Raw genomic sequence first — 27,276 nt, forward strand, 5'->3', positions numbered from 1 at the left:
ATGTTAATACAAGCGTAATGAGCGTTATATAAGAATCTCATGCCAGGTATTAACACTGAAATGACGCAAAAGTTTTATTACACGCATGTTACTATTTTTAGGATATAAAAGGGAAAGAACCAAATTAAAAAGGAGACTGAAGATATAATTGCAAATAGAAGTTAGAATCTTATCTCACATGTGTATGCTCGCATATGCTGTGAAAATACGCATTTATCTGAAATTAATTCATCAGTCACACCTTCTTAAATATTAGGCTGTTGTGTTTTCCAATTCTGGCGACTAAGCACAGTGGTTGCTTTAACAAGAAACACCGAAAACTGTAATTGAAAAGGTATATTTGAATTAGAAATAAAAGAGCATACAGTGTTTAGCTTCTGAGCCTTGGGCGTATCTCCCTCGTTTTAATTCATCTGATCTTCGACATCTTGTTAATTTTTTTGACATTGCAAAACGCTATGAAGGATCTTTTTTATGTATGCATATTGTGAGCCTTTGAATTACTCTCTGATTCTTCAAAAGAAAATTTGATGCGTATTGTTGACAATAATCAAGCAATTAGCATGCACACTGTAATCAAATGCATTTTCAGGGAAACCAATGAAGCTAAGCAAAGCTGCTGAAGAAGTCGCTTCGTTTTATGCCAAGATGCTGAAGGAAGACTACACTAAAAAAGCTTTATTTAATAAAAATTTCATGATGGATTGGCAAGAAGTAAGGTTTTGGGTTTTTATTGGCTTTATTTATTGTTTTAATCAACTCAAAAAAATATATATGTGTGTGTAGGAAAATGCGAATATATATAGGCAAAAGAGCCGCTAAATACTGAAAAACTTAACGATACAATCCAAATTACAATATACGGAGATTAAAAACAAATAAAGCTCTGCATGGGACTTATTTTCTGCTGGCTTCAGTCAATGTCTTAAAACATGGATTGCGTGTATCTGCTTATTATTAATTTATAAACTTCAACAAATATGTAATGAAAAAACAGTGCTTTCCAGTTTGTATGACGTTATTTAAAGTTTAAAATCTTCAAAATTACATTTGCCGATTTTCATTTAGATTGATGACCACATTTAATGATTTTTCGAGGTTTGACCCCAAAGATTTCCCGGCGTGATATTATTAAATAAAATGCATAAAAAAGGTTTTAATTAAAGTATAAAGCAGAAAACATCAGACAGTAAAATCTTGATTCATAAATGTCATTTTTAAAGACGTTCGTCATCCGAAAGCTGAAAGTTTGTGAGCTGAAATTATTTTCCTCATAGAAATTAATTTAAAACAGATGAATTCGTTTCTGAAGTACGTTTGATTATGTAAGTTTTATAAAAATAATTTATACCCGTATTCATAACACAAAACCAAGGAATAACACTGAATCTGAGAAAACTTCACCCAAGCAAAAGCATACAACTAAATATATAAAAGACTGCAGTTTAATTTTACTTTATCGAATCCGCAGAATGGAGAGCATCAAACCTAAAGTGGTGAAGAAGGCAAAAAGCAAGATGTTATTATCTGGAAAAGGTACCCCTTCCATAACAACATTATTGAAACCGTCTTTATCGGTTCTTCTTTCCTTTTTCTCTAAATGCCACTCGATTCTACTTAAGATTCACTAAATCTCTGTCTCACTAAACTTTTGTCCTATGTGATTGTTCTTATCTGTGTTTTAAAACGTTTCTAAAGTGAAACATGATAGAGTAATTGACAATGCTTATACTATGGCTTACTGCTAGTTTGTCGAGGTAATATTGCTCTAAGAAACTTCACATTACATACCATTCTGCAAAAATTTCTCGAGTCAAAGAACTGGAATCGTGTTTTCTTCTTTCTTCTTCGTCTAATATTATGTTTCCTCTACAGTCACCTTTTGTTATTGCTTTTGTTGCTGCTCCTGCTCTTCCATGCTAACCTCATTGTGTAGTTTCAAATAATTTCTACATGTCTTCACTGTTAATTTCTAAGAGGAGCTGGCTCTAAGCATAGGCAACACAGACAAGCTGCTCAGGGCGCCAATTTTGGGAAGACAAGAGCTAAGTTTTTCTTCCAAATGATAACTAAATAAATTCATATTTTGCTTTGAATTATTAATATGTTTATTTTACACGAGATGCCGTATGTTTAATTTACACGGGACTGGACTGATCCTGTACTACAATGAAAATGCTGGAGCCAGGGCTGCTTTCAAGCTTATGGTTTTGCATAAAGATACAGTATCGTTAGTAAGTAAAACAATCCTTAATGTCAAAGCCCTCAACGTTTTTTCAAGGCAATATAGCCATCATATCCTCTACTTCGTACGCATAGTCTTGTGAATTACTTACTGCTGCGCTTCATCACTGAAAATTAAGCAATGGGGAATGTTAAAATATATCTCCAGAAATCTTTGACTGTTAATTTTGTATTAGTAATTATCTCAAAATACCTTTGAAAATCATCAAATGCCGGCTTGCGTGCTTAATTATTCGAAATGTCGTTGGTCACCCGAGAAATGTTTTGTTCAGAAATGAGTCGTAATCCAATTTTTTCGTGATGAGACATGATTATGACCCGAAGTTCCACTTAAATTGAAAGGTATATGTTGAATAGCATACGCATAGCAGAAATGAATAAAAATCCATGCAGATAATGTAGTGATAAATTAACATCACGCAATAGATTAAATAGTTGTCTTTCTATCCATATCCATATTTATAGTTTCTTTCGATTCAAATTTTGGTGATCAAATTAAAGTGATCATAATACGCCAAGTTTTAAAACATATCTTCATTTTCAATGCCTGAAATTTTTTTAAGAAGAAAATTGAAAAGAGTTAGAAAGATTTGATTTGATTAGAAAGATCTGAAGATTTAGACTTGAAAAGTTTTCTGTTTGAGATTTTTTTACGGTGGTAGGAAAATAAGTAAATCTTTGACTGGGATGATATAAATTATAGAAAAACTATGCATAAATATATACGAAATTTTAATCTTTTACCAATAAAATAATACTTTTTAAAACAATTTTTAGAAATGTAACTTGCAATATCTACTTAAGTTTTTGATGAGACACCGAAGTATGTGCAGGAACCAGACAGGTGAACCGTTAAAATAACCCTTTATTAAAACTCTTTAAAATTCAAAATGGGTTGACTTGACGCTAACAAACTACGCCTCACTCGGACGGTAACTCAACTAACAAGAACTAAACTAAAAATTCAAAGATATTAACAAGCAGTAGAATTTTTCTACAGGACTCAGATAATCCTGTTACTTAACACCGCATCGAAGTCTAGTGGCAGCAAAGTAATAGCTGTTACGCCCCTTTAACCCAGCAATAAATGCAGAACCAGAAGGCTCACGCTGCAAAGGTACAGACAGTGCTTGCCCCACACTCTCTAACTTCCCCTTCTAAAACTCAGTATTTAAACCTTTTCTCCTTGTGGTAGAACTTCTACATCAAATAGGCCCTGAGCCCTGTTCACACACACAAGTACTTACGTCTAACTTAATTACAATACAAATAACTCCTTTTACATATATTTCTTCCGTTGTAGAATCCATCATACTTGCTCATTAGGGCATTGTTCTTGTCCTTCCATTTTATGAATACATGTTTCTATCAAAAAATAAATAACACTTTATTTCACAATACATTAACCCTTTTATTGAGCTTCTAACCAACTCTTTTATTTACTGTAGCTTTCTTAAGTTTACCTAACATTACGGTTTTTACGGGTCACATTTAGTCATTACACATTCATACTTTAACTTAAGCTTAATCCCCTTTTGGCTTTCCACAATGTATGATGAAAATTTTTTTGCAATAATTCAAAGTGTTCTAACGTTCCACCTATATGCATATCAACTTGTTAGCACATAGCAAACTTCTTAGACACACCCTAAATCCAATTCTTAATTTTCTATGAGCTAGCAAAAATAAAAATCAACAAGAGGGTAGGTGGAGAGTCCTACAAAACACATGCATACTGAATTTTCCCCACATTCGGGCTAAAACACATGCAAGCTTTCGCTCAAAATCGCATGATTTGACTTGGATAACTTTTCGTTTGTACTTTTAACTTTTTCTGGTGAATACATTAACTTTTAAATACATTAACTTTACATTTTGAGGTTTTAGCACTAAATACTTATTATATATGTTCTTTGAGTTTTAAACCTACATTTGCAGCATCATTTACTATAACACAACAGATGTTTTTACATTTTACAATCAAATAATAGAGTACAGAAAAAATTTTACTTGACGCCTTTTCTCGCCAAAAGTGTGAACCTAAAAACAAATTTTCATTAACAAGTTTTAATACGAAGCTGCTTGTATCAGGCCAGAACTTTGGCGAGTTAACAGTCTTCTTTTGACAAAGAAAACGAACTACTTGTTCTTTACATTAACATTACATTTTTAGAATGCAATATAGCTTTTTGCATAAAGATACAGTACGTAAATAAAATAAAACCAAATAAAACTAAAATAACTTTAGTCCTCAACCGAGGCAAATTGAATTATATAGTAACTTTGTATTTTAAAATTTTCATGTAACTTCACAAAACAAAACAGATTTATTGAAAAATTCATTTATCTTTGTCTTTCGTTGCTTGGTACTCTATCATTCTTTTGTTGCAAAACTCCTTCCAGGTCATATTGTTCATACTGGTAATCTTCAATCTCTTTCCACAGGTTGGGGTCGACCCTTCCTTCTTTCTACTCTGAGCATCCTTAGCGCACAGAACAGATGACAGCTTGATAAAATTTATTTTCACAAAAGACACACTTTATAATTCTGGACTTTTTTACAAAAGAACTCCATGCATTTCTTCTCATTATGACAGAGCAGAATCAGTAGTTACCATTTCAAACTACCTAGAACGTTAAATCCACCGCAATGCAAAGCGCATTCAAAGAGCGAAGGTCGCGCAGAGATCTCTCAATGATACGAACTCTGAACTAATATATGAGAGCTAATGCTCTTTTCGATCTTACACAGATTTTACCCGGCAGCCGAAACATTTCCAGTACCTTCGATTTCTCGAAATTACTCGAATTCATATACAAGGTCTGTCATCGAAATTACTGGAATTCATATACAAGGTCTGTCCCAAAAGTAATGAACCCAACTTTTTAGAGAAATTTATTGAACTGATTCGTACAATTACTCAATATTCTTCGCAATACATCCCTCCTGCTTTAACACACTTGTTCCAACGCGATTCGCATGCTTTATATGCGTCCTAGAAGTCCGTCACAGGGATGTCCGTTAGTAACCTCGCCGTGGCCGCCTTGATGTTCTCCAGGGTCTCCAAATGCTGTCCTCTGAGGGATTTTTTTTATCTTCGGAAACAAAAAAAAAAAAAGTCGGATGGGGACAAATCAGGACTGAAGCAATGCAAAAGTCTCCGGTAGCGTTTTCTCAAGTTTGAAACAAAACTTTGCATATCCCTGCTCGAGATTTTTTCCATCTTTATTTCGACCGAGCATTCACACAAGGGTTCGCTGAAACAGGCACTGTGACTTTCTAGGAACTCGGAGCCAACTGGCGCTGGTCGCGCTGTGTTCCCAAGACTCCACCCACCCTTCCATGCAAGCGGTAACGCTGTGCGACGGATAGTCGCGGCAGAAGAAAATGGGGCTCATTACTTTCGGGACAGACCTTGTACAGTCACAGTTACATATAAGATCATGTAGGCCATTTTCTCTGAAGTAGAAGACTTGAAAAATGTGCAATGTCCTCATTGGGTGTCGAACCCTGGACGTCTGGAATACGCGTCGAGTATACTTCCAATTACACCATGAAGGCATGTGGGAAAAAGGGAGAAAGTATCTCATAACTGGGGGGGGGGGCAGTTAAATAAAGTGATCAGATTAACTGCAGTTGCACAGAGATCGAACAAAAATGTCGCTAAATCACTGCCAAATTTGAACATTTCTGGAGATTTCTCGCTAAATTTGGCTATAAAATTAGTCAGCAAAAAAATCGCCAGCCTGGCGCTATATCACTAATTTGGCGAGATAACCATCTATTTTAATGTTAAATAGACGTCCACCATGTAACTTTATTTTTCTGGCGAAGCTTCACACTCTTGAGGCCTTTCATGCTACATTATATAAGAGATACTACAATTTTAAACATAATTTCACTAAAATTCTTTACATGTACACAAAATTCGTAACAATATGTATATATACATACACTGGTGAACAGTTGCTAAGGACTCATCACAAACGGCTATATATCGCGAAAACAAGTGTGGTTATAGGATAGTATTTATGGCCACATAAACTCTACGAGATCCTATTAAGGAGCTTGATGACTTCTAGCACAGGCTTTAATAATACCAACACAGAAGAAGGGTAAAAATAACTCTTTATTATTATCAAATATGAACAGAAAGTCACGCACTCCGTGCTTACATTAACACCGACAACTTGCGGTGGAACTTAAGAATCATTACATGATAAATTCAAGGCTAAAGAGTAGTGCTGGACTAGCGCGTTAAGTTAAGGCTAACTAGGTTGAGTGGACAACCTACCAGACGTGATAATTATTTAAATGGACGAAAAGGTGTATCAGCAACTTCACGTACAGCAAGGATATATTCTTAACGTGCGCTGGGTAGCGAAAACACACTCTGAATAAACAAGATTCATCCGTTTAAATACTCATTTCACTTAACTTTAAATTTGCATCCTGGCGAGGAATTGCAGGGGGAAGCTGAAAAATTCAGAAAAGATAACAAATATTTGAATAACTGGTTAATTGAACTAGGAAACCCTGCATGGTTGGATATAACAATAAAGTTAAGTTCTTGTGCTCTGAAATCCAGAAGGCTTTGAAAAGTGTTCAAGAGACAAAAGGGTCATTTTGTGCTGAATACGTAAAAGTAAAGAAAAATACATTTACCGCCCGCACGCATTCTGGCATATGATGTCAATACGGAATGCGGCCACCATGGAGGACGATGCAAGATTCCATATGTCGGGTCATGCTTTGCATAACATTATCCAACAACTGTTGCAATGAGCAATGTTTCTGGATAATGAACTGTAGTAATGAGATAAATTATCCCAGCAACTGTTGAGATAATTTATCTTATTCCTCTGTCAGTGCACGAATGAGGGTATCCTTGTTTATTGGAAAGCATTGTCGACCAGAAAGATTCCTCCCCAAAGCATCCCAAACGTTTTCAATGAGATTCAGCTCAGGAGAATATCTGGCCATACGAGACGTTGAATATCCTCGTTCTTTACGCACTCCTAGACAGCGGTTCTTCGATGATATGTTGCGTTGTCGTCATTAAAAAAATTGATCACTAACAGCACCATGTAACATGTCAATATGAAGCAGCAGAACATCATTAATGATTGTTGACCAGTCATAGTCTCAGCTGGAAGCACACAGAACGATGTACGGCCTTTGATCCTGATTGCAGCTCATACCACGACACTACACGTAGGATGTCGGTTCCTTTCCTATATGTCTGCCGGACTATATGCAGTATCATTCTCACGCCAGATCAACTGGCGTCTACAGTCCGAGGACAAACTGAATCTACTCTAACCTGAGATTAGTACACAAGGCCAGCCATCTTCCGTTCAACTGCAATGATCACGACAGCATTGCAAATAGGCGGAACAGTGACGCCTAGACAATGTAATGCACACAACAGGACGGCGGGGGTATAGTCCTCCTTGGTGCAAACCACTGGCTAGTTTTTCGAAGATTCGCTTCCTAGTAGCAGCAAATAACTGATTTACTTCCTCAATAGGAGATCCACAAACAGTGCTACCTCAGTAGCTGGGTTTGTGGTGAAATTAGAGGTGACCCAAACAAGATCATAAGGTCTATTTTTATATTAGGTGGATCGAGTCGTTCTCTCTCATTTTTACCTCAGTAGCTGTGATGCGTTAGTTCCTTTTCCTTGATAGTACTATGCATCTGTCTTCTGCAGACCTTTTACTGCGAACACGATCTCCCCCGTGATATTTGTTTGAAATGATTTCCATAACTTTCAAATAACACTGTGGCTGACATCGAACCCCCTAACCGGATCTGTTATTTTTCGCCCTTCTTCAATCCTGCCAATAACACGACCACACGTAAAATCATTCAGGTGGCGTTTGGAAGACATACAGAAAATTGCAAGTTCATCAATTGATTCTTTACTGTTGAATTTTGCTTTTGAACAACAGCGGTCAATACGCGTCAAATCTTTTATATCTCTTATTAGTGCTGTCACATAACAAAACAACTTAGGTTATCCAAAATTTGCATAAGCACAACACGTCTTACTGTATCCCGTGCTTATACTAATATCCCCATTTTCGTGCCTTCCATTTTATAGGTGCTGTCGCTGCTACTGTAATCTGTCCTTAGCAATTGTCCACCAGTGTATATATAAATACTTTTGGTTCTGCCGATTGCAATAAAAAAAAGGGAGACGTACAACCAGATGTTGTAGCAGTACCACACATAAAATTTGAGTCTTCTACGACTAATAATTTGAGTTATGCGAGATACATATTACGTAAAACATACAGATGTCACGAAAGAAGCCATTGCCATTTTAAATCAATTTTAAATCCATGCTACATTTCCTTTTGGAAAAAGAGATCCCTTTAGTCTGTCCGAATGTCACGCCTAAAACTGTGGTTAAATTGGATTCGGAAATGGTCAAAATTAATATTTCTGTTGAAATATGTTACCTAAAAGTTTTGCCTATTAAAATATTTCGATTACTTCGTAAAAGAAAAGGAAATATCATAGTTTTTATATTTCACTTTAAAATCATTCGACTACGTTAAAAGCAAAATTCTAATTAGTTCACAGAAGCTTGCATTAAGTTTTGCTTTCAGTTATATCATTTATTCAGTTCTAACAAGAAGACATGAGATTGAAGCATAATACATTCCAGTATTTTTCAGCAAAATCGGTGAATATGTGACATGAAACTGTGTTCTAAGTTTTTTTTTTTTTTTAAATTAAGGAAAGATTGCGATTTTACATTTGAAACTATTAATTTGAAAACTTTTGAACTACATCTTTAGGTAATGATACCTCGAGAAAGAAAGATCATTACTGATTTAAAGAAGTGCGATTTCAAATCTATGCATCAACATTTTCAAAAACTGTCTGAAGCTAAGAAGAAACGTTCAAAGAAACAAATCGAAGTCAGATATTTTTTTAAAATTTCTCTTACTTAAAATTAAGAAGCTATAAATTGTGTTACATATATTTACATATAGCGTGCTGTAAATAAATGCATTATTTACAAACCTTTTGAGTGATTAGATTTAGACTAATAATTTTAAATTAGGACTGAAGGATATACGGTAGGATTCTACGACAATTTAATCAAGTTAAACATATTAATAAAAATATGCAAAAAATATATTTACAGACTATTCATAAGAAAGCCTTAATTAACAAGTCTTCACTTATCCTATTAAAGAAGTTCCTTATAAAATTTCAGTTTCCTAAAATTAAAAATTGACATTGAAAATGTTTTAAAATTTATGTGACTTATACTATTTTCACTTAACAAGAAGACAAAAATGGCGACTAAAGAGTAATATAACCTGAATTCAGGAAATGAAGAAAGTTTTAAATTTAACTTTTGCCCAAATGAAAATTTAAATTGCTTACATTTCTTTATTTTTTTACAAAAGTTATTTTTCAGAAAACATACCATAGAAAATTTCCTTTAGCAATAATTGTTAGCTGATCAAATCGTCGCTAAAAACAAATAACGATCGATAGCTAGGTTAATTTAAGTTTTTCTTAGTTTTAATTTAATTTCGTTCCTTAATTTAATTATTGAAACGTACTTTCTGTGAAGTTTTCTATTATAACGCTCACACAGAAAGTTAGGTTTTCAGTATTTTTATTAAAATGTGCAACATGATCAAACAATTATTTCAAAAATTTACTTTGTTTGACTAAACCGTGTGTCCACAAAAAAAGTATTTCATCATACAATATTCCTGAAATACGCTCTTATATATGTTATTTATTATTAACCACATGCAAAGGAGAATAATAATAAAATTTAATCATTTACTTTTAGGCTGATCGCAAAAGACAGCAAAAACTTGTTGAAAAGTATGGTTACTGCATCTTAAACGGATGCAAACAAAAAATTGGTAACTTCAGAATAGAGCCACCTGGGTTGTTTCGAGGTAGAGGAAACCATCCAAAAATGGGTCGGTTGAAAAAGAGGGTGAGGCCGGAAGATGTCGTCATTAATATTGGAAAGTAAGAACCTTTGATTTATACTTATATAAAAGTTATAAATTTTAATAAGAACCGGTTTCAGACATAAGCATTTTTTAACTAAACAATCACTTTGCTTTTCATTTCATGCCTATTTGTTAAGTAAAAATCTTAGATGCAGGAATAAAAAAAAATAGTCCTTAATTTGTTTTAAACTTAAAACTTCTTACAGACACCCAGAGGCATTCCGTTTCATAAAAATCAGTATTTGATTTCTGATGCGTAGTATGTAATCCCTATATAGTCCATGGATTTTTAACTTATACTCATAATGCATTCATTATATTACATATCGAATCAGTCAAAATAATATGCACAATTTATGAATATTTTTGCTAGAAGATTAAAGCAGTTTCTTAAGGTAACAAATGTATAATACTTCGTTAGATTAAAGTTAACATTTTATTTTCTGATTATGAATAATGTAAGGAACTTCCGAAATACAATGCTTTGCAGCTTAGGTAGTTTTATGAGCTGTCATTCTCCATGCGGAATTTACTTCCTACTTACACTTGAGACTCTCATTTTGAATGAAATGTTTCTCTTTCGATAGGAAGTCAACACCAGACTGTGGTAGTTGATTTGTTACTTGCCATATAATCCACTATATTTCCATTACTTGAAACAAAGAGATGAGAATAATTAATTAACTTTTACAAACAATTCAATTAGTTCTTTTATGTTTGGCACTCCGGTGATCACTTGAACTTCCTTTTGGGAAAGTGAACGTATTAATCAGTGCTCCATGGGTGCAGATGGATGAAAGACGCTTCAACTCCATTTGGTCCTGTAACACGAATTACGCGTATCGGTGGATATCACTTTATGTATATCTTCTACAAAACATGCGCTAACTTTCTTTAACAGCAAAACTGAACTATTGCAATATATTCAGTTTTTTAAAAAGTTCTCAGAAATACGCTTCATATGTCATTTTCGCGATTTTATTAAAAACACGAATAATAACAAGAATTATACACTACCTCTGTAATATAATAACAGATCACTAAAATATCGTACTGTTTCTTTTAATTTCAACACATATAGAGTATGCGAACAAACTTGCATGAAAAGTTAAGACAGGAGATATAAGAAATTTTATGCAGTATAATACTAATCTATTATTGCATCATTGCCGTAAGCTTACTTATGGCATGGGGCATTTTTGAAGCATCAAGGCAGGATGACATGAATTGAAGGTAATGATATAAATGGCTCTAAAGACAATGAAATTTTATTCCTTTGTTTGCATTACATGCTCAGTTTTAAAATTATTAATTTAGTCCTAAGTTTATGTAATATAAGTACAAACAAGCTTATCCTAGAGGTCCTTCATTAAAGCATCCTTATTTTTTAATAAGTTCCCTCGTGTGCTTTGCCGTATTCGACTAACAAAAAACATCGTTATAAATTATATTCATGGGAATACTTCGGAACCTATCCTTAAGTACATAATTAGTAGAGTTATACGTACCGATCGCAATTTTAAACAACTCTGAATAAAATAGTGTGATGAAAAAACATTTGTTATCGTTAAATTTAAGATAGGAAGAGTAGAATGGTCAGTCACTTCCAAATGCACTGTGCTAATTTCTTCTATCTAAAAAAAAAAATTACCATAATATTAATTTTATTTATATAAAAACAGTATTTATGCAATAGTAGTGTGTTTTTGTAACTATGAAAATTGTTTATCTTCCATCATACAATAATACATTATTGATACCTAAATTGATATTAATGGGCATACTGAATACCTGTGATAGTCTTACGAAATGTTTTTAATAAATAAGCTCATGTTATCTTTCAAGTATTAAGTTGAAATATAAAAGACAATATTATAATTTATTTTTTAGAATTTAAATTGGTTATTTAAATGCATTTCAGGAATGTTAAAACTCCCAAACCATCTGTCCCTGGCAAGTGGAAGGATGTGATATCTGATAATACAGTTACATGGCTAGCCCATTGGGTGGATAATATTTCGTCTAAACACAAATATGTGTTTCTTAATCCTAGCTCGTCTATTAAAGTAAGTTCCTATTAAATAATCATTAAGTCTTAAATAAATTTATTTCTTTTAATAAATTTATTAATTAAAATTTGAGTTATAAAATTAAATACCAACGAATATTTTTCTTATCCAAAATGAAGTATAAAATGTCTATAAAGTTAAAATAGTTACCACAAGATAATTCATTTATTAAAAAAGTGTACACTAAATATTGGAATATGATTACTACTGAGAAATTCCATTTTAAGCATCCTCGTTTAGTTTAAAATTGACATGGAGAAATCTATAAAATATCGTGCAATTTTTAAGTTTTAATTGAAAAATTAAAATCTAAATTATATAAATGATAAATTATTAAATACATTATTGCTTATTACATAATCTTTCTAATTGAATTACATAAATATCACAAATATACAAGTTAAATTAGTTCCAATTTTAGAAATTTACTACATAAACTATCTACTTCAAAATATTCATATATGATCATATTATTTATATTTTTATAATTAATAACCTACATTTTTCTTTCATAAATAAATACTTTATATTTTCTCTTGAAATATTAAAAAAATATTCTTCTCTAGTAGAGATTGTCTGTGTGCATTCACACAAATAATGTATAAACAATGCTAACTATCTTGATATAAATCTTGATAACAAGCTTACTTTCAGAAACTACTTTAAGAAAATATGTGATAAATTCAACAACACAATTTGCAACATATTTCTGCTCCATGAATGTCACAGAAAGCTCTACATAAAGAATAAAGTTATTCCATACAAGACGGTTCTTCGCCCTGCTCTTCTCTATGTGTCTGCTATCTGAAGTTCAACAGCAAAAATCATTCTTCACCAGCTGCAAATTTCCCAAAACAAAACATCCCGCACGACTGACAACGACCCTCGGTACATAAGGAACTCTGGCATTTACCAAGACAAATCAGTACATTAATTACTACTTAAAAAATAATGACATTAATTTCTACCTCTCGGCCAAAGACCGATAAAATTCTATTATCTCTACACAAAAGAACAACCCATTCCCACTGAAAAATATGCTTATACCGCAAATATTTTAATCATATAACTTTTCGGCGGTTCCGAGTTTAAGCAATAGTTTCTTTCGGTCGGTCATAAATATGTAATTCAAACAGTTTTTTTGTGCCCATTGTAGAACGTAACTGGAATGCAAGCTGAGTCTTTGATGACCATCAAAAAGTTAATTCCTGTTTTTTCATAACTGTACTCCATTTGACTTCTCTCAGTCCGCTTTTCGCAGTTTTTGTGACCACATCTTTGGCTCTCTGAAGTAGGTTTTTATCCCCTCTCTGCAAAATTGCCTTTGCTAGATTGTCGTAAACATTTGATCAGATCTCAGTACGAGTATTCATTTACCAGCCCAATAGTTTCAGCTGAGTTGCATCCTTGCTTTCTTACTGATGGTCTTTACAACATAATTTGGACTTCAAGCGGAACAAAGGGACATTTGCTCCCGTTACTCCATTTAACATATGCTCAAATCAGTTTGGAAAGAACAGAGCAAAAAAGGAGAAAGGGGTAGAGGGAACAGGAGTAATTTATAAATGAATTATTAAAGGTGCAAATTCACGTACTAATTACTCATTATTGTCATTATCATTGATTTTCGCAAACATTAGCAAGAAAATATGAAACTTATCTATTAAATTAGCATTACAAGTGCAATTGTTCCGTAGGATAAAAAACATGGACTGCATTCAATTCATTCTGTCAAACACGATTTAATTTAAATTATTCAAACTATTTAATTTTATTTAAATTAATTTTATTAAAATCATTCAAGCCATTTGGCATACATAAAGCTGCAGATTAATCACAAAAATGAAGAATTTAACTGTGTCCAAAAATATTTGGAATGTCTAATATTATAAGGTAGTAGGGAAGACACACGTATGTTAGCACATAGTAATCCGTCCATGCAACCACTGATCACTTTTTCACTACAACTACTTTTAGTTTGCGGACGGTACCGGTGTGCCATGTGCTAACTTCCTTGATAGCTCGCATGCATCAACAGAAATTATAACATTTAAGTAATTTTTACCAAACGCTGAGTAAAACTCATTTATAATTTTCAATATTTCATTAAATACGGGATTATTTGCATCATTTTTAGCCTTAGCTGCATTATTAGTTTGGCATTTTAGCATTTTCATTACGTTTGTTAAAGAAATATTCAGTTCAGCAGCAAAGGTCAGAGCCGGTGCAGCAATGGTGGTTTTAACACTTTTAGAAATTTCAGGTTTGTCACCTTGAAGGGCTTTAGGAAAATTAATTCCGGGCCTTATGATATTTTCCTTAGCTGGTCTATTTGTGGGAAATTTACGACAACCTCAGTATAAAGCCGAGTATGCCCCCATATTGTCTAAGTATCAGTAAATAATGCTCGTTTAAATGCAATAATATATCATGGTTCATATATGGAACAATATGTTACGTCGCTTGCATAACTTTTATGTTCTTTAAGTAGGATACCAATTCCAGTTGTCCGTTAAAAAATGGTAGGGGCCTGAAGTAGAACTTTCGCTTGTCCAATTTTACCCCAAATCTAATCACCTCTTTATTTTACACTTACATCGGATTTGAATAAATGAATATATAAATGCACAAAGCTTAAATACGGGGAACAGAAATTTATTGAATCTTGGTTTACAAGTCATCGTGGACGAAACACTCCTTATACACATGGAGACTTCGTTGTAAAAATAATAAAACGTGTTGTTGGGACCCTTATTCATTCTTATCCACTGAAAACTCAGCATAGAATTTTGGACCAGAAACACTACTTCCCTTATCTATGCATACAGGTTAGCAGGAGGTAAAATTTCTTTAAAATTAAATAATTTCATATACATTGCTAAATTTTATAACATGAGATTATAATATTTTTAACTTCACAAATTTGAAATAGTATTTGCAATACGGTATGTAAAAGTGATTTATATTCCTTTTTCAGGGTAAAAGTGATTTCGAAAAATACGAATTGGCAAGAAAACTGAGCCGGTACATTAAAACTATACGCAGAAAATACATGAGAGGCATGAATGCCAAGGATCCTGAAGTGCAGCAGATGAGTGTTGCGTTGTTTTTAATTGATCAGGTACCGATGATTTAAATTTATTTCAGTTTCCTACTAAATTTTAAAGGAGTATTGTAAAGCTTCATATCAAAATACTTATTTCGAAAATGCAGATTTACTAAATATTAACTTAAACATTCAACAAAATTAAGCATCGTAATAAAGTCCCGTAAGAAAAACTATCAATATAATAGTTGGAACAAATATATTAAGTATAATTTTGGTTGAGTTGTCTGCAAGAGTTAAAGATACAATTAGCACGCCTAGGAATACCTCAAATTTTATTTGGAATTTTTCACAGCCTTTGGATTGTTTCAATAGTTTTCGATGGATAGTTGTCTATGTTTCGATAGTTTCGACCCAAACACTAAGGGATCAGGATAATCTGAGTTACATAATTTGTCTTTAATACTAGCTAAGAAAATCGAACTGCTAAAAACAAATTATTATATTTTTAGGGAAATTAAGGAAAATATTACCTTAAAAAGCGTACGGACTACTTAATGTCTTGCAAAATACAGCTAATCTCGGTTTCAATGAATGGGTGATCTCGCTTGCAAGGAGATTGCGGCCTGTTGGAAAATAGCTTTTGTCATACAGGTTTAACTGATCCTGTTATAGCTAACAAATGGATTTAATTTTTAAAGTAAGAAATGTTGGAGCCTTTAATGAGACTTGGTAAAAAAAAGAATTACGCCTGTACCGTAGCAGCATAAACAGCAGCCAATCACTAGAAAGAAATGAAGCAAAATTTGTCCTTTGCCGAGAGAACATGCTGAAGATATTTCAATCTTTGAGACCATATCTTATTTTCTTTCTTTTTCTTACTTAGAATGCATAAAAATTTTAGGAAATTTAGAATGAAAACATGCAAAAAGAAAATATATAATTACTATAGCATGAGTGGTTTAGGTAGAAGATTCATCATTTGCAAAATGTAATAAAATGCCTAAATAATAATGAATATTTCCGTAATTTTTCATTGTGAAATATTCACTTATTTACTTTTCAAAATTGTTAAGTAAATTGTCTGGGCTTGTTGGAACTACCATATCATCCACATGCAGCGGAATATAAACAAATCTTCCTTTATCCTGCATGGTTTATAAGGATCATTATGGCATTGCTGAAATCCTTCACTTAAAGGCACTTCATTAAGTGTTTTTTTCCATTCTTTTGTTTCTTGTTTGAGCCTACAAAAGTTCCTTACAAGCTTGAAACTTTTATTTTTACCACCTTCTTCAAATGTGGCCGGTTGCTTCATGATAATCATGTATATCATGCGCAGGGTGGGCGTTAAAGCCGGTGCAACCTATGCAGCCCTACCGGGCAGCAAAATATTTACAATTTAGGGAGGAACCGGGCATCAGAATTTCGGAAATGCAGAGTTTGTACCTGACGGCAAAAACTCTAGCGCCTGACCATGCGTTAAATTCCCATTTAAGTATGTTGTCTGGATATCGTGATATCCCACTATCATTTTTATTTTGCTTGCTACAATAAGAAGCATTCTCTTATAGCTATAGAAGTAAATGCTTCATTAGAGTCGTATCTACCGGTATTCTTGAGGAACTATTCTTGCTTTATAACGACAGAAACTTTCTTCACTGTCTCTTTTAGTCTTATACACCCACTTACAGCTGCATCCTATAATAGTTTTATCTTCGTGAGCATTTGTCAATATCCACACACCATTCATCTGTACAGCATATGCCATTTCTTCTTGTATGGTTTGCTTCCATGTTTCCTTAGTACAACCCGAGCAAAGATTCATGGTACGATGTTTGATCTATTGCTTTTTATGACAACTAATTCTATTTTTAAATCGCGTTCAACCTAGTTTCTAAAACTGTTATTAACGTAGCAAGGTTATCGCACAAAGTACTAAAAATAAATGCAACCAATAAAGATTTAGAAGTTTTCTCACCTAACGAATAGTTGACCATCCATAACTACCATTTTTATTAGGTGATCCCTCATTTTTTCTTTACTGCAAATTACAGTGTCTTTTCATAAGTTCAATTTTGCTTGCTGCGATGACTTACCTTTGTATTGCCTAAAACATACTGTATGTTTTCTTAGTAGTCGTTTACTTTCTAATATTGGTTATCTTCTAATAAAAGCCCTAAAGTTGCTTTAGCTTTCGCGTCTTCCGATAACCATTTTGCTGCTACTGAAGTTGGAGTGTCTGCGGTGATATTGCTCATAAGATCTCCTTAAGCAGCAAGAGTTCGAGTTTGAATTTTCATGTGTAATAAATGAGATAATTAAGTTTCTCGAATAAACGACTGTATTCACAGTTCACCGATTTTTAATCCGAATTATTGATTATTATACATAGTAGAAAGACTTATGAGGACCAACCCTCATATCCTGTAACATTTAATTTATTGCAAAATGGATTTCAAAATAGTGTTTATTTAAAAGAACATAATAGCATGAACGTAGATTAAAACGATCATTGCGTTTTAATTGAGTTCTAAGAACGCAATCAAAAGAGCATATATCCACATATGTAACAGCGCTCTGACAGACACGAAAAAGAAGATAAGAAAGAAAAGATAACATTAACCATCTGAGAACTTTTTATTTTCACAAAGAAAGAATTTTCTATTGCAGTAACTTAAGATAAAGCAAAAGAAATTCCTCTCTGTACTTTACAGCTCTTTAGGAAATTTGCTTATTGATTTCATGGTGAATGATCGACACAGCTTCTGGCCAAAATCCTTTTTCCATCAAATACTAGTATATATATAAAAAAAGATTTTCTGAATTTCTATCTCATGTCAGAAGTGAACTAACTCATCAAGCATTCGTCAATCAAAACATATTATCAAAATTTGTGTGTTAATCAATGGTCTTATAAATCTAAGTTTCTTATTATTTGTCATTGTGCAAATTAAATGTGGAATAAAACGGAAATTCATCAATGCAAACTAGAAATTTCATCTCAATTACGCATGCAAAATACGTCTTGAACACAAACTAACACATTCACTTGAATGTTTTACAGTAATTAATTTTCTAATATTAGGTATTAAACTTCAGAATTAAATTACTGGATTTATTTTGCAATTTTTTTCCTAATAATGTGTTATTTCATTATTTTATTTACCGCTGTATATTAACATTTATCGCATATGAGAAAAGTGGAGTGTACCGGATTTTGACGCTCATCTTATAATTAAATTTTTGAACTACTGTTTTTCAAGGAAAATATCATAATAACTAATATATATATATATATTCTTAACAGATATATCTTCAGCTCCAAATTCCATTTTCGTAAATTTTGAAATTTAATCTCATTAGTCCTATTATATTATATTATATTCAGTCAAAAATAGCATTTTTAGGATTTAAATCAAGTTCATGTTCAAATTTAAATTCAAATTCAAGTTCATACAAGAATAAGTAATTATGCCTTTCCCTTGTGTGCTCTCGTGATGTAATTGACACCACATCTGGGAAACAGTCGAAACATCGTGGTTCGAATCCTAGTAAGGGCATAGCTGGTTTTTCACGCTTCGGGCTCCGAAAATAATTTATAAATTTTCAATGCACTAGAACTAAAATATGGCGAATGATAATTCGTCACGACGTAGATTTGGCTAATTTGATCTCGCTTCCGTCTCTTCGATTGCTCTAAGGAGAGAACATAGGAAAGTATATCCTCCTTTCTCTCTCCCACAGTGCGTGCTCTCATGATATAACTGGTAGCACGCCCGGCTAGCACTGAAAGAATCGCAATTCAAATCCACTTGAGGGTATAGTCGATTTCGAACTTTTCCTGCTCTAGAAAAATCCAAATTTGCTTACAGTGGCACTCCAGTAAAATAAAGTGGATAAGTGATCATCAGTTGGATGTGTCAGACCAGATTTAATTTTTTTCTCCCCAGTTGTGTTTTAAGTGGGGCAGAGTATAAGAAATTGCCTTTACTCGTGCGTACTCTCTTGGTGTAACTGGTATTACGTTCAGCTAACAATTGGAAGGTCCGCGCTCGAGTCCAGCGAGAACATGGTTTATTTTTCAATGCCCCAACTTCCGAAAAATACTAATAGCTCTGTGTAATCAAGTTCGAAGGTCTCTTCTTGCTACCCAAAAATTAAGCATGACTTTTTCGCAGTAATTTCGGTTATTAATTGCCTTTATTTTAAAGTGTCATCAGTACTAAAATATACATACAATCAATGTATTAAAGCAAATATTCAATTCATGTGAAAATTTCCATATTGTTTTTGACATTCTGGTAGGTATAGAAGTCATCTATTCGTGTTATTACCTTTATGATATACTAATACAGTAAGCCTTCGTTAACACGAATACCAAGATACAGAAAAATTAACAGTTCATGTTAAAAAAAATCATGTTAACTAGTGATTCAAATTTTATTTTTGGAATAGTTCTTCCCACATATTAAAAATTTACTGTGAATAGGTGCACATACAACAATATTTTATGTATGTCGTCAGTGAAATCACTACAGTAGTACATGAATTACTGTACCTGTAACTTAATATGGGTAAATTCGGAGCCTAACTTGTAACGTCTGATTTTGTATTCATTCAAGTGACTAGCATTATTATAAGCAAGTGATTAAAAAGTGACTAGCATATGAATGCTGTCGAGCAGATGAATTACGACTATTCCCTATTTAGTGTTTAGTTCCATGCAATTGAATTTTAGTACTTTCCCTTTTTATTATTATGAACAAGATTTTATATTAATCTCCTCCAATAGTTGATCCATTAGTTTATTTACTTAATTATCATCTTTGTGCAACCATTTGCGTTAAGAAATGGCCGAGTGATTTCACGCTTCCAATTAATAAGACACTTACTTCATCCGTTCTCGGTGATTCAAAGGCCTGGTTGCATAGATTGTTCACACTTTAGCACATGTATGACGCTATTATGAGCCAGTTTCCTTAAGGAAATCCTTCACTGTTCTAAGCAACTCTCCCCAGATGCGTTTTTCCTCGAGTGCTTTGCGATAATAAATAACAGAACTTGTACCAAGTCCGCTAAAAGAATCTGGTTTCTAAATATATGGTATAAGTATTATGTTAACATTATAGCAAACAATCTGAGCAGAGATTTTAAAGACATGAATCTATTTTCTTCTTACTTGCAATATTTATTTAGAACAAGGGTTCTCAACCAGGGGATTGTGATCAGCCTTTTATTTATAAATTTAGCATTTTTCGAGTGTTAGAAAAGAGGGGAGGAGAGGAATGATCTAGCAATGGTGAAAGCTTTGTATGGCTCTAAAAAGGTTGAGAACCATTGGTCTAAACCAAGAAATTATTAAATAATAAATTGCAAATTTATGCTTTATGTTAGCATCTGCAGTTATAAATTATTTCATTCGACGATCATATCAAATTTTGGCATTTGATATTTTATGTTAAATTTCAGTTAGCGTTACGAATCGGAAATGAGAAGAAAAAAGACACAGCAGATACAGTGGGCTGCTGTTCTTTGCGAAAACAACATATCAAATTACGAAAGAAGGGAAACAAAAATATTGTCGATCTCAAGTTTCGAGGTAAAGATTCAATGCTTTACAAAAGGTCCATTCCAGTAAAAAAATCAGTCTTTAACGCTTTAAAAAGACTAACATACGGAAAGTCTGCAAGAATAAAAATATTTGATGAAATTTCGGTAAGTTAAATTACAGTGATGTTTATTGTAAAAGTATACTGTTTTAAAGTACCTTAAGTTATGCAAAATTCTAGTACTCTGTGTATTTTGTTAATTACTGTTTTCATAATGCTAAAACTTTTCATAAAACTGCAACTTATGTGCTCATATAGCTCTATTAAGAGCGGATATAAGTATTATAATTAATTAACCTTGCAGAAAAAGTGTATTACAGCTTGCTAACAATTTGCAACATAGTACGAAAGGGCTTCTCGAGCGATATAGAGATGCTCAGGTGCTTCCTAACACATTAGTTAGGATACGGATTTTTATTTCCTCTTCTCAGAAATGTACCAAGCAGATAGATCCTAGCTGGATTTTCACTGCGAATTTAGTTCAGTGCTTACTGGGTTTTTGCATCCTTCGACGACTTTTCCATCAAGGTCTTTTGAGCACTTTATAGTGGTAAAACCTTTTTCCCATCATGTTTTTCATTAGTAAATATTCTACCTCATGTTTTTCAAAATCACCAACTATATTTTTCACAATAAATTAGCTACCATATTTCTTCTTACTATCTATTCAGATTTATGATACTAAACATAAGAAGTCAAGTTAAATGAGTTGCTCGTTCTGGAGATTTGGGTAACTGACTGACTAATGGGAATTTCTGGATGTCTCTGATGTGTAACACATATGAGCCTAAGTCTGATATGAATTAATTAACGAAGTAGCTATGCTTATTATGCTATCATAAAATAAACGAAAATTTTAATATCTTTTATTCCAGAGGTATTTTAATTCCCAAAATGCAGTAATACCTAATCATTTTATTGTTATAAAAGAATAATTCTCTCTCAATCTAAATTAATGAAAATTCTATTTTAAACAAATAGTGTTTTAATTGGTACATATTTCTTCGCATTTCCTTTAAAAACGCTATCAAAAGATTATACTTCAGAATAAAGCTCTGAAGAATTCTAAAATACAATAAAATAAAAACTATTTCGATGTTCTCCTAACGAAAGAATATATGAAATTTTACAATTAAAATTGCCTAAAATAAGGAAATATTCGGAAGCTCTGAATACACTCTTAGACAACAACAAACAAAAAAAGGACACACCAAGGAGTTATTCCAATGGGACGAAAATCGGTAGAAGTGATTTAGATGTACAGAAAAAAGAAATGATTACAGTTTGAGAAAAATTGGATGATTTTTTTGAAGTGATAGAGCTTCACAAAGTGAAAAAGTCAGTAACGCGTTTGTCCCCCTCTGGCCTTTATGCAAGCAGTTATTCGGCTTGGCATCGATTGATAGACGTTGCGGATGTCCTCCTGAGGAATAGCGTGCCAAATTCTGTCCAGCTGGGTCGTTAGATCGTCAACATTCCTTGGTGGTTGGAGGGCCCTGCCCATAATGCTCCAAACTTGCTCAATAGGAGAGAGATCCGGCGACCTTGCTGGCCAAGGTAATATACAGCAAGCACTAAGGCAAGCAGTAGAAACATGTGCAGTGTGGTGGCGGGCATTATCTTGCTGAAATGTAAGTTCAGGGCGCCGTGACATGAAGGGCAACAGCCTTAGAACGGGCCTTAGAACTTCGTCGACGTGCCGCTGTGCTGTAAGGTTGCGACGGATGACAACCAAAGGGGTCCTACTATGAAATGGAATGGCACCCCCAGACCATAACTTCTGGTTGTCGGCCTGTCTGCCGGAAGACAGTCAAGTTGGTATCACACCGCTGTCCGGGGCGTCTCCAGACTCGCCTTCGCTGGTCATCGGTGCTCATTTCAAAGAGGGACTCATCACTGAAGACTATTCTACTCCAGTTAATGACATTCCAGTGCGAATGAGCCCGACACCACTGCAAACGGGCTTGACGTTATACACAGGTCAATGGTAGTCAGCGCAAGGGGCGCCGTGACCTCAACCCCCTTTCTGTGAGCCGTCTATGAATGGCCTTTGCGGTCACTGAAGTCACTGAGCTATTCGCCGATAAGACCAACCGGCTTTTTTGAGTCCACTACACGACCTCTCTCAAATTCTGACATCTGCGCATATCGTTCGCGGACCTGTATGCGAGGCATAGTTTACTGTCTACCAGAGTACACGGAATGAAATTCGTGAATAATTTATGACCTGAAATCGTAATTTCTCCTCTTAAATATCCTGCCAGTTGGGCAGATCAGATGCACTGTAGCGACAACCGTTCATTCATTGGCAGCCAAAATGTAAAATTTTGCATACTCCGTCGAAACCTGTATGCATATCAATTTATGTCCAATTTACTTTATATTTTCTCAGTGCGTCTTTTTTTTTTTTTTTTTTTTTTTTTTTTTTGTCGTCTAAGAGTGTATTTCTAATATATTCTGCCTCTGCCGACATTTGTATGAATTTGTGTTTGTAAGTATAGAGGTCAGACGATATTCTGCTTAACAGCATAAAAAGCGTAAAAACTGCAACTGTATCATGCGTTCGAAATGGCATTTTGTGCTGAATCGCTATAAACGGCATATCACTTTTCCAGCTGTTGCCACCAAATATTATCGCCCTGTACTCTATTTAAAGAAATTAAATAATTAAGAATGTGCATGAATGTATGCATGTTTCTCGCATTGTGAAAAATCGGCGGTACCTGGTGGCATCAAATTTTGAATAACGTTGTCCTCCACCAGAATACGGACACCTGAAAGCCGGAATTTGTAATATGTAATTTTTTTATTATCTATTTCATATTTTCTAAAACTTTAACAAATTTCGTATTAACAAACTCAACAATTTTAATGAGAGCAGCTGCAACACATTCCTCAAGATGCATGTTTATCTCCACGTGCGAGTAAATCTATCGGGATTAAGATATGCTGTTTGTAAATATTTTGGGGGTTTTGCTGTTGAATGGAATTTTATGTGGCATAACTGCTAAGAAACGTGATATTTGATAATAAAGTAAACACACAAAACGCTAATAACAAAATTGCAAAAAAATTTGTAAAGCCATCTTAAAGAAAACTGAACTTTGATATGGTGAACTGAAAAAACAAAAAAATTAGAGAAAAATGGATGCCAAAAATAGGATAATAATAATAGACAAATAATAATATATAATAATATAATAGGATAATAATAATAGACTGAACTAACTGGTTCTGTTAGACTTTACATCCTTATCAAGCTCCATTAACCAGTGCCATTTAGTTTTAAGTAATATACTGAAATATGTCTAGATGTTACATACAAATGTTTCCCCTTGCAGTTAATGAATTTGCCAATCTCGGTCGCACAGTGTGATTAATAGTAAGCTAAAAAAAAGGGGGGAAACACAGTATCAGAATGGTGCTCTGTATGCCAAAAAAATTTGTTTTGTTCATACTGATATTAAATAGTGGTCTAACAATTTTATTCATAACAGCACAGAATTCAAATCATGTAATAAAATTTTAAGCATTTATTCTTTTTTCACCCTTTAGCCTCCTATGGTCAATGATTATCTTAACTCTATAATGCATGGGTTATCAGCTAAAGTCTTCCGCACTTACAATTCATCAAAACTTTTCGAAAAAAAGCTACAACACACTAAAGGTACTCACATACTTTTACTTTTTTTAACGTCAGTATAAAAGAACTTCTTGGTAAGCAGTTCACGCAAATTATGTTTAACTATACTAAATGTGTAAGTAATTATGTATCCTACAAACTATGAGTGATATTAGAATTTAGTTTGTGGGTGTACCATTTCTGTCTGTTAATGAAATAAAGTAAAGTAAATTTACATTCTTTGGCTATTTTTTAGCTTGCTTTGGATTATTTTCTCGTTCGTATCTGCATTTCGTCCCATGAAATTTTTAGAAGTTATTTTTAGTAAGTTAATTTCATAATTTTAAACAAATAAGCATATTTTTCTGCTTTATTAATCGATTCATGAATACTTCTAGAGACTTTTCTATATCTTTATTAACATAAGAGTAGATTTAAATACATTCGGTACAAATGCCTGTTGAATTAAATTACCCAGGATATAATATCATAATTAGTTTGTGGTAATATACTCGTAGTTTGTGAATAGCTAAGAAAATAATTTTTAAGAATATTGTTTAAAAATAATTATAAGAGGATTTCTATAGAAAGTGATTCATAAATGAAAAAAAAACTGATATCTATCTATTTAGAAATAGTTATAACCACTAAGGAATTGTAATAAATTAATAGTAATTCATATGTGGAAAACAACTGATATCCATTTTTTATTTAAATTTTCCTTAATATATCGTATTTTCCGGCGTTTAAGTTGGTATTTTAGCCAAAATATATTCTTTAAAATATAATCTACTCATACGATGCGTATAAAAATTAATAGTGATTTCTATAAGCATTTAATTACTAAAGTTAATAATTATACTTAATTGTAATGACTAATTACACATATTTGTAATTCAAAAAATATTATGTGAATAAAAAGGGCTTTTATTTGTGAAAACAAATAATAATAATAACATTCGTTGAAATATTTTATGAAAGGAGAAAATAATAGTGGCCTCATGCGGTGCTGAAGCATATTAAAAATAATAATTATTTTCAGTTAAAACCATTCTTTTTTAATAGTCTGACACGAATGTCGTACCATCGTAGGAATCTTCTGAATTATCAAAAGTTTCACTTTCCCTAACACACACCAGTAAATAATTATCACCTTCTCTAAAGACTTGAAATAATTGCATGCACTTCTCGTCAACATTTTCGTCAGACAGACATTTCTGCTAATATGAAACATTCCCGGCGTTGAAATTAACAATTTCAAAACTATTATTACAATAAATAAGTATAAAGGAACTACAATAAAATACTTAACAATAAACAAATCATAATACTAAAGAATATACATTCAAATCATTACAACAAAAATTTTTAGCAACAAATAGGTGTTTATAATAGAGATAAACAATCATTCTATAGAAAGTCTCGAACATTTCGTTTTAACAAATTTTGATTCGGCAATTTTACAGTTAGTCTTATTCTATTATCCCTACCATGGAAAACCTCAGCTATTCTCCCCACTAACCATTTGGTTGAAGGCAAACTTTCATCTTTTATTAATACAAGAGTTCTCAACAAAACGACTTCTTTTAAAAATTTCCACTTGTGACGTTCTTGTCAATTATTAAGATAATCACGTTTCCATAATTTCCAAATTTTTTGTGTGTACTTAGTTATTCTTTGCCATTTAGAAAGTCTGTTTTCATTTAAGTTGAATAAATCTGATTCAGCGAAAGTTGTGATAGATCTACCAACCAAAAAGTGACCTGGGGTCAAAGTTTCAAAATTGTTGTAATCAACTGAAATCGGAAATCTTGTGTTCAATACTCCTTCAATTCCTGTTAAAATATTTAAGAATTCTTCTAAATTTAAGCACTAATTACCAATAACTCTCTTCAAATGACTCTTGAATAATTTAACCCCGGACTCCCAAATACCGCCGAAATTTGGTGACGTGGGAGGAATAAATTTTCACTCTATTCCTTCAGTTGCATAAAAATTTGCTAAATTCTCATCCGGACACTCAACCAAGTTTTGCAATTTTTTTAGTTGTACATTAGTCCCAATAAAGTTTTTAGAATTATCACTCATTATTCTAGTATATTTTCCCCTTCTAAAGAAAAAACGTTTTAAGCTTGCAAAAATATTGGCTAGATTGGTCTTTCACAAAGTCTTTTACGTACATTGGCTAGATTGGTCTTACATGGCTTTTACGTATATGAGTACAAAAGCCATACACTTAGACACATATTTGATTTAAGACATTCTTGGCTTTCCTGCTTTCAGATATTGAAAACCTGAATTATGGATTAATAATCAACAGAGGACCTAATTATATGCCTGATATTTCTAAATTGGTGATAATCACTACAATTTAGGTAAACTTAGAGAGTCAGCTGGAAAATATGGCTTTTTTCTATATTAAAGTGCCCGATTTCAGACAGAAATTGGAGTGAATCGTGGGAAAATAACCATGTAAGTAGGATAAAACGTAGTACGAAAATCAGTAAGTAGAACCGAGCCGCCATTCAATAAATAATTTGAATAAAAATACAAGGTTCTATATAAAATTTTGTGGAATAAAAGGCAAACATAATTAGTGCTTTTAGAAATCAGTATCTTATTTCATTCTATGCCTATGAAAGTAAAGCTATTTTATTGAAAAATAAAAATAAGTTCATTAAA

General features: G+C 32.9%; 1 protein-coding gene across 1 annotated transcript in view; it reads left to right on the forward strand.

Annotated features, from left to right (window-relative positions):
- The first annotated feature begins 600 nt into the window (after window positions 1-600).
- LOC118191671 (DNA topoisomerase 1-like) overlaps window positions 601-27,276 on the forward strand; it is a 36,570-nt gene continuing 9,894 nt past the window's right edge. The window contains exons 1-7 of the mRNA XM_085817823.1: window positions 601-714; window positions 9,055-9,177; window positions 10,074-10,261; window positions 12,167-12,311; window positions 15,292-15,435; window positions 20,833-21,078; window positions 24,528-24,639. Coding sequence (XP_085673949.1) covers window positions 601-714; window positions 9,055-9,177; window positions 10,074-10,261; window positions 12,167-12,311; window positions 15,292-15,435; window positions 20,833-21,078; window positions 24,528-24,639 — 1,072 coding nt within the window. The remainder of the gene's footprint in view (window positions 715-9,054; window positions 9,178-10,073; window positions 10,262-12,166; window positions 12,312-15,291; window positions 15,436-20,832; window positions 21,079-24,527; window positions 24,640-27,276) is intronic.

Source organism: Stegodyphus dumicola, chromosome 5, assembly GCF_044657685.1.
Source record: "Stegodyphus dumicola isolate Sdum_Otavi_A_Nest chromosome 5, ASM4465768v1".
NCBI lineage: Eukaryota > Metazoa > Arthropoda > Arachnida > Araneae > Eresidae > Stegodyphus > Stegodyphus dumicola.